The sequence below is a fragment of the Pituophis catenifer genome, unplaced genomic scaffold (assembly GCF_029215685.1).
Source record: "Pituophis catenifer annectens isolate HBS135680 unplaced genomic scaffold, rPitCat1.0.hap2 SCAF_4, whole genome shotgun sequence".
In the NCBI taxonomy this organism is placed as follows: Eukaryota; Metazoa; Chordata; class Lepidosauria; order Squamata; family Colubridae; genus Pituophis; species Pituophis catenifer.
Window position 1 is genome coordinate 74,431,176 of NW_027256884.1, and position 8,449 is coordinate 74,439,624.

General features: G+C 37.2%; 1 protein-coding gene across 1 annotated transcript in view; it reads left to right on the plus strand.

Moving 5' to 3' along the window:
* Positions 1–7,403, plus strand: part of PRDM15 (PR/SET domain 15) — a 47,334-nt gene extending 39,931 nt beyond the window's left edge. Inside the window, exons 21-24 of the mRNA XM_070943494.1 lie at positions 327–502; positions 1,422–1,502; positions 3,236–3,445; positions 5,711–7,403. Coding sequence (XP_070799595.1) covers positions 327–502; positions 1,422–1,502; positions 3,236–3,445; positions 5,711–6,187 — 944 coding nt within the window. The 3' untranslated portion in view covers positions 6,188–7,403. The remainder of the gene's footprint in view (positions 1–326; positions 503–1,421; positions 1,503–3,235; positions 3,446–5,710) is intronic.
* The last annotated feature ends 1,046 nt before the right edge of the window (positions 7,404–8,449 follow it).

The window sequence follows — 8,449 nt, forward strand, 5'->3', positions numbered from 1 at the left end:
TTGCTGTTGATTATTCTTTCTAGGATTCCTGCAAGTTTAGTCCCCAAATATCAGGCAAATACCAAGTTGAGGAAGCTGTTCTGCTCCAAAAATGAGGAACTCACTGTCTTCCTGATGGTGTTAAATTAATATTCCCAAAATAACTAATCAGTGCCATTCTAAGCTAAAGCTGCTAGGATTTATCATTCAGAATAGTTCACAGAGATTCCCTGTTCCATTTTTTTCACCATAAACTCATTAAACAGTGCTAAAATTGAAGTCCTCAGAAATTGAGCATTAAGAAGTGTGATTACATATTAATACAGAATGTTTTGTTTTACTAATAGTGGGGAAGCAGTGGACATGTTCAGTGTGTGATAAAAAGTATGTCACAGATTACATGCTTCAAAAGCATATCCAGCTGACTCATGATAAAGTAGAAGCTCAGAATTGTCAACTCTGTGGGACAAAAGTTTCTACTAGAGCTTCAATGAGTCGTCATATGAGAAGAAAACACCCAGAGGTGAGTATAGTGGCAGATTAACAAATCAGAATTTTTGTTGACTTCCTCTGGGACACATAAAAACTATAGGTTCTTGTGCTGGGGCACTAATAGCAATCCAATAACTCAGGTCTCTTCAACCTTGGCAACTTTACCACTTGTGGACTTCAACTCCCAGAATTCCTCAGCCAGTATAAAGTCTCCAAGTCCACAAGTGGTAAAGTTACCAAGGTTGGAAAGCCCTGCAATAACTCACTTGTTTTCCTGTGGTGCTTATTAAGATGCTTCTCATCTCGACAAGGTTAATACTTAATGCATTGTAACTCTGCCCATAGTTAAAGACCACATGGACCATGGTTTTTAATTTGGGAGAAATAGAAAGCACTAATTCCTAACATTAGCAAGTTAAAATAGAAAGTCATCTTTTTCTGATATAATATTTAGGACACCTTTGTCTAAATATTCTGGTATTTTAAATTTTGTCTTTTTAACAAGAAGAGAAAGAACGACATACTTCAATGGATGTTCAAAATCTTTAAGACACACCTATCAAAAGAACCAACTTAGAGCATTTTTTTTATTTTGCATTTTTACGACCTTCATCCATAAGCTCTGGGACCAAAGGATACAATATTTTGTATCTACTTATAGTTCTATAGCCGACTTGGATGAAAACAATTCAGAAAGGAAAGGACCACAAAAAGTCATTGTGTTAATCAGTGAAAAGACCTTTTCCTCTCTTTTTTTACTACAGAACATTGGAATGGCTGTTAATGTTAGAACAAAGAAGAAATCAGGGCTGTTGGTTTCAGTCACAAAACAGACTGGATCCTTTTTTTTCCCTATCTTTCCTGTGTCTCCACAGCATTCTTTCTTACTGAGTGACTATCTTTCTACATAACTGCAAAATAATGTTGCTTTGATTATATTTTATTTTCAGGTTCTTTCAGTTAGGATTGATGATTTGGAGCCGCTGTCGGAGACCACAACTGTTGATGCTTCATCTATAGGAATTGTGCAGGTAAAATTCACGTGTAGTCAGATTAGCTGTCTAAAGAGAAAACCCATAGCTTGCAAAAAGAATTATCCAAGCATGCATGCTTGGGGGTTCTCAGGAGCTTAATCAGGAAACCTTTTCAGAATACAGATTTTTATCCTATGGATAGAGATTTTGCAAACTCAGTAGCAAAAACAAAATTCATTGCTTTTATACTAGGCATACATTTGGTGTCATACATTTTACTATTTGTTGAATAAGAATACCTGTATATTGATGCATCTTATGAACAATCATATGTATCTAAATTAAGGTCAATGGATCTGAAATTTCTAGAGATAGAGACTCTCATACTTCTCCATTTTAGATGAGAGACTTAGGCACTTCTTTGATGAGATACATACCGAGTTCAGTCACAGGAAAACCACAAATCTGTTACACTTTAAAAATCAGCAGTGTGTTGTGACTCTGACCCCCGAGCCCGTCTTATCAGAAGGAGAAGGCTCCAAAAGTGAAGGAGAGGAGTTGGCCAGGCTTCCCTCTCCAGGACCCTCCTCTCTGGCAATGCCTCAGGTGTCTCCCGAAGAAGAAGAGATTGGCCAGGAACCAGGTATCTCCGAGCAGTCGCAGTCGGACAGTGACGGAGATAAGTCTTGGCTGGATCCACGCCAGCGTCGGAGAGACAAGCGCACGCAACAGAAAAGGAGGCGTGCCAGAGATTAAGCTGAGTCACTGGACCACACCCCACAGGGGATAAAAGGGGGTGTGGTGGCCATTCAGGCTCTGTGACGGACAAAACTAAACAACTAGCGAGTCGCATTGTATCTCTGAAACTACGTTATCTGCCTGCCTTGGATTGAATACGGACTGGACTTGACAATTCTTTGGCTTTGTGTATTTGTTTTGGTTTATCTGATGGAGGAGGAACACCTCCCTCTGTGAGTAAAGTTCTTGGCAAGCAGCTACTGGGTTGCTGCCAATCCTGTTATCGAAGGAATTTATTGTCTGCAAGTTTTATTTAACCCCTGGCTGACTGTTTGTGTGCATGTGTGAGATGGGGACAGAACACAGTGTTCTGTTACTTCATGGATTAGAGTATATTTACCATCTGCATTAAATATTTCCCTTGGTTAGCAGCTACTATAAATGCTAATTTAAACAAAAAATCTAAACAGGGGGGACAGAAGGATAAGAAATGCAACAGGTGTCATTTGTGATATTTTTATTTATTTCTTAGATTTATACTCTGCCTTCCCTTTGGGAGTTCAAGGCGGCAGTCATAACACTCCCTCCAAATTTCCCCCACAACTACCACCACCCTGGAAGGTAGGCTGGGCTGGAAAAACTGACCAGCCCAAAGTCACTCAGTGAGGCTCTATGACTGTGACTGAGGATGGACTTGAACCTTGGTCCAAATCCATCTCTTTAGCTACTACATCATATTGGCTCTCTTTCTATTAAAGTTCTATAATTATGTTTAATAGCTATTTCTATTCAGTCTCAAACATATATAAGATAGTTGAACACGATGATAATTTATAGTAGGGTAATTAGCCAGAATACAATTTTAGTAGCCTTTGTGCTATTTTAGTATGGGCAATGTCTTGGTTGAGTCCTAAACAAATAGAATCAAAGTTACTTATAATTTTCTAATCTTCCCATTTCAAATTAGAGTTTATCATAAGGTTCATTTATTGAAATAAAGTACTGTAAATGAGAAAAGTGATACTGAATTTCATCAAAATGTCTTCCTATAGCCAGATCTAGCTCTGGAACAAAGTGAATTACCAGAAGGGAAGCATACAAAGGCTCATAAACGAGGTCATAAACAGAAGCACAAACCTGGCGAAGAAGAGGAAACACAACTTCCTGAAGATTCTGCCTTCACTGAATATACAGAAAAAGAAGTGGAATTTACAGGAAATGTAGGAGATGAAACTAATTCAGCAGTGCAAAGCCTTCAACAGGCGAGTGCCACTTGCAAACCAAAAAATGGGATAGAAACTAAAAAATATGAGACTTATATCAAATATGTTAATGCGTAGCATTTACACAATGATGTTTAAGAATTTACAAATGGATTTGTAAATATGCTTATAAGTAAAAGAAAGGAAGGGGAAATGAATAAAAATTAGGATTGTACGATACCGTGTATAAGTTCCCTTAGTGAATAAATTCACTCCACTCAGAGGAAATAATACATCTTTTGGGGAGGAAAAAAAAGTTTGCCCTCTGCCGAAATAGTCACTCTCGAAAAGGCCACATGCTGGATTTTATATTCTGCTCAACTAGTTACTTATGTATTGAAATGAAAGATTTCTATAATTCTGTTGCCACAGACATTCTCTCATTAGTCAGTTTTAGACTGCTGTAAAGCTCTACAGGAGTGGAGGCTATTAAAAATGGTTCTGACCTGATACCTGATAAGGTTTTATGAATGGACTTGGGAGTTTTCCAGCTCATCTGTCATGATGCTGTTTAAACCCTGGGTAATGTTTGGACTACAGAAATAAGCCAGGTGGTGGACACCATTGTTCCAAAATGGCCTCTTCCTTCTTTCAGAGTTTACTGAACACTTTGGTTTATTAGGTGATGGATAAGAGCAGCCCACATGGTTCTGTGCAGATAGAAGAACTCATGTAACTAATTGAATCAAAACAGAATGAGCCTTTTTTTTTTAGACTTGTTTGAAATCTTATTCCATGGCAGTGGGTACAGAGAAGAGAGCTTATTTCTCTATTTCCATTGGGTCTGCACAGAAAAAGTTAATGAAGCTTATCCATAGTATGAGGCATTACTTCCATCATGATGTTGGGGGAGGAGAGCCAGAATATCAGTGTCTTGCTGTGAGCAATTTTCATTGTTCTTTACAGACAAATCACTGGATTCATTTCGGATGTCAGTATTGAGCTGAGTGTTGGGGAAGCAGTATATAAATATTTAAATATATAAATATATCTCTATCATCTATATCTATCTATCTATCTATCTATCTATCTATCTATCTATCTATCTATCTATTTATCCATCCATCCATCCATCCATCCATCCATCCATCCATCCATCCATCCATCTATCTATCTATCTATCTATCTATCTATCGCCTCCCTAACACTCAGCCCAATACTGATATCCAACTGAAATGAATCCAGTCATTTGTCTGTAATTTGCTTATGTGTCCAATTAAAGGTGCTGATTGTCACCTTTAAAGCCCTACATGGCCTGGGGCCAGATTATTTGAAGGACCAAGTTTTCCTAATCATATCTGACTGACCAAAGCAGGGAGGCAGGGGATGTTATGGGTCCCCTCTCTTAAGCAAACCTACCTACTGGAATCAAGCAGAACCATCTCCATGATGGTTCCCTCCCTGCAGAACATAATCCCTGTGGAAATAAGATTGGTCCTCACTTTGACACTCTTTTGAAAAGCCCTGAAGATATGGTTCTGCCAACAGACCTGGGGACTCCAGGTTGATACGGAGCCCATCAAGTAGTTGGTCTGATTGTTACCACCAGGATTGGGGTTTATTGGCTTTTGAATCATGATTTTATTTTTGTAAACCACCCAGAGTCATTGTGAGTAGGACTGTCATATAAATTTTCTTAAATTAAATTAAAAATAGTGCTGGTTTCATAGAATAAAGGAATCCAAAATTAAACAAGTCACATTGAGGCTTTATGTGATGTGTTAATACATTCTCTAACACTTACACTTAACTGTTAACACTTGCAGTTAATTAAAGCTAATACCATATTATCTTACAGCATAATTATAATTTTCTGTAATACTTATAAAATTACCATTGACTCAAAAATAATCAGATCATTTTGGATGAGAAAATGTTTAAATTTCAGCTACAGACAGAAGAGAATTTGTGAAATAGGAAGAGGATCTTATTTCAATATATTAGCATTAGCATGAATTTTGCTTCACATTTTAATCGAAACCTGACTGGCTGAGTCTATTTATGAATTGCTAACATGATGAATATTTCCCAAGGAAATTTGTTTTAAATTTTCATTTTACTAGCATGAAGCATATTGAATATTCAGTAATGCCTTTAGCCCTTAATGTAGTGATAAAGATCAGTCATAATCACATTTATCCAGTTTTTTGCTTCAGCATTAAATTATTCCATTCTGTCATATAATATGGCTTATATTTCCAATTCTAATAATCACCTTGATAATTTCAGTCCTGTCAGTGCTAATTTTCGTCCCTCTTTTTTCAGGTGGTGGTGGCCCTTGGAGATCCAAATGTGTCAGCTCCTTCTAGCTCTGTTGGTTTGACCAATATTAGTGTTACTCCAATCACTACAGCTGCTGGAACCCAATTTACAAATCTACAACCTGTGGCTGTCGGTCACCTTGCCACGCCTGAACGCCAATTGCAGTTAGACAATTCTATTCTCACAGTGACATTCGATACAGTTACTGGTTCTGCCATGTTACATGGCAACCGCCAAAATGATATCCAGATACAGTCACAACCTGAGGCAACCAACCCCCCTTCAGTAGCTCATTTTATAAACCTAACAACTCTGGTGAACTCCATTGCTCCACTAGGGAGCCAAATATCAGAACAGCATCCCTTAACATGGAGGGCAGTGCCTCAAACTGACGTCTTACAGACTCAGGCCCAGCCATCCCAACAGACAGGACAACAGCAAGTTCAACCTGAACAGCAGCAGCAAATGTACAGCTACTAACTTTTACTTGAAAGAAGACAACCAACCTCTGAATGGGTTTGCAGAAGCCCATTGGACACCAAACCTAAATCAATTGCTGGAAACCAAACATGGGGAATAAAAGGCTTACACTATGAGATATATGCTGATGTTAACCCAGAAACTGGAAATGCCAAGCCCTTTACAATTTCACACTCTTAGAGAAATCATTGCTACTTTAGCAAATTATGGGTACTGTTAATAAGCAGCAGGAAATAGATATGAGGCAGGTTTTAGAAGAGCTGAGATCAATTAAGAAATGTAAATGCAATTATACTGCTTTTAAAGCAGCAGCAGCAGAATGCTTCAATGTAAAGCTAGGATATGCCTGCCTGGGGTACAAGAGCCTAACTGAGCAAAAAAAAAAAAAATTTTTTTTAAGTTTTGCTTTTGCTTCCATAGACCAATCCATTGCATCTAATGGAACAAAGTGGGTGGAAGTCGGGTGGGGATAGTCTGTGATGTGATATGTGCTTCGTTTCATGTATCATTTCCATTATACTGATGGAGATACCACTCTACACATAAGACAACATGGTGTGTTACCTGAAATTAGATAGTCTAATGTTAAAGTAATATTTTATGGTCTCTTACATAATAAAATTAAAACCTGAATCCATCTCATGATCTAAATCTGTAATGAGATAATATATTTACAAAACTGCTTGCTAATTAAGTATAATGCTTATCTAATAGATGGAAAGCAGTTCTTCCCATTGAAATTGATTTGCCAGTTGGTCATTAATTCACCAATTTGTCTGTTCTATCGTCATAAATATTTGGGTCCAGGTGGGTGAAAGGTAATTTTTCCGTAATACCCTTCATATTTCATTCTGTGTTCCTGGCAGATATTTGCAAATTGAGGGACCCTTTCCAAACTGACATCATATATCCACTTGTATCATTCATAGCAACTGATAGGACGGTTCTGTTTCTGGAACCAAAAATGCATAGCAGTTTACTACCCAGGTGCAAATTAGAGTATAATATCCATTGCAGGTGATACTGACCACAAAAAGGTAGACTGAACAAAGGCTAAAGAAAAATATTTGTCTTAAGCAAAACATGGAAGAAAATTCATGTTATCCACTCAACTTAAAGGGAACATTTCTGAACCCTTACATGCTGTATCTGCTTGACGTTGTTAAATGCAAGTTCAGTCTATGTCATCTGTGTATGCTCATTAAATAAAAGAGAGTAGCCCAATGGTTGATGGGGAAAAAATTGAATAAACCTTGCCTTTGCCTTTGTGAACAGTACTTTTTTCTAGGCAGGTAGTGAGGAACATATGTTTAAACTATTGCCTATAAATTGACCAATGATTTTCTTAAACCTGTTTCTGATAACAAATGGATTTTGCTATTAACAAGGAATATTTTCTAACGTTAGTATATTAAGTGCTTGGATTATAAAAATTGAGAATCAGTTAAGTCTAAGGAAATACAAATGAAACTGGCAACTAAATATTTATTTTGTGGAGGATCTCTTCAGAATACTTTGTTGTTGTTGTTCAGAATACTTTTGTTTATTTTGTTTCCTGTACCGAGCAGAAGTTAGACTTGATCCATGACTCCTCCTCAATGATTAGAAAAACCATACATTACATTAATTTCTCAATGGAAACTGGCTAGCACAAAGTTTTATGTAACACCTTTCCAAGAAGGCTGAAAAAAGATGCAGCGAAGCATTTTATTTTATGTATATAGTCCTAGGTCAGGGGATATGGGCAACAGTATGCTAATTTGCAAGGTGGTCTCTATATTGGCGGTCTTAGCTTGCATAAATTAGGATAAGCTTGAAAGCAGGGCTTTGGCTGCATTTATGGCATAGTGGTCAAAAAGTTGCAGAATTAACCAGAACAGTCCTTAGTGTTAAAAGGAAATACTGTACGTGGTACAAATAAATATAGTAACCTAGGTTGCAGCTTCTCTATCTTACTTAAAAAATTACACAAATGCCTTGATTGATCAAGGTTACATTAAGTAGTGAAACTATTACCTGTAAGTCCCTAACTTACTCATTTCTTTCATTATGCATAATATAAAATGGAATAGCATTAAGGTATGTTTATGTAGACATGTATGCTACAATAAGGTTATAATGCAGTAGGTGATAGCTGGTAACAGAAACCAAAATACATGCCACAAGGCTTTTCCCTTCACAGGACAGTGAGAATCCCTAAGGACCATACATTGTAAATTACAATTTTGTCACCAAGCAAACTTCAGTCAAATGTTATTTTAG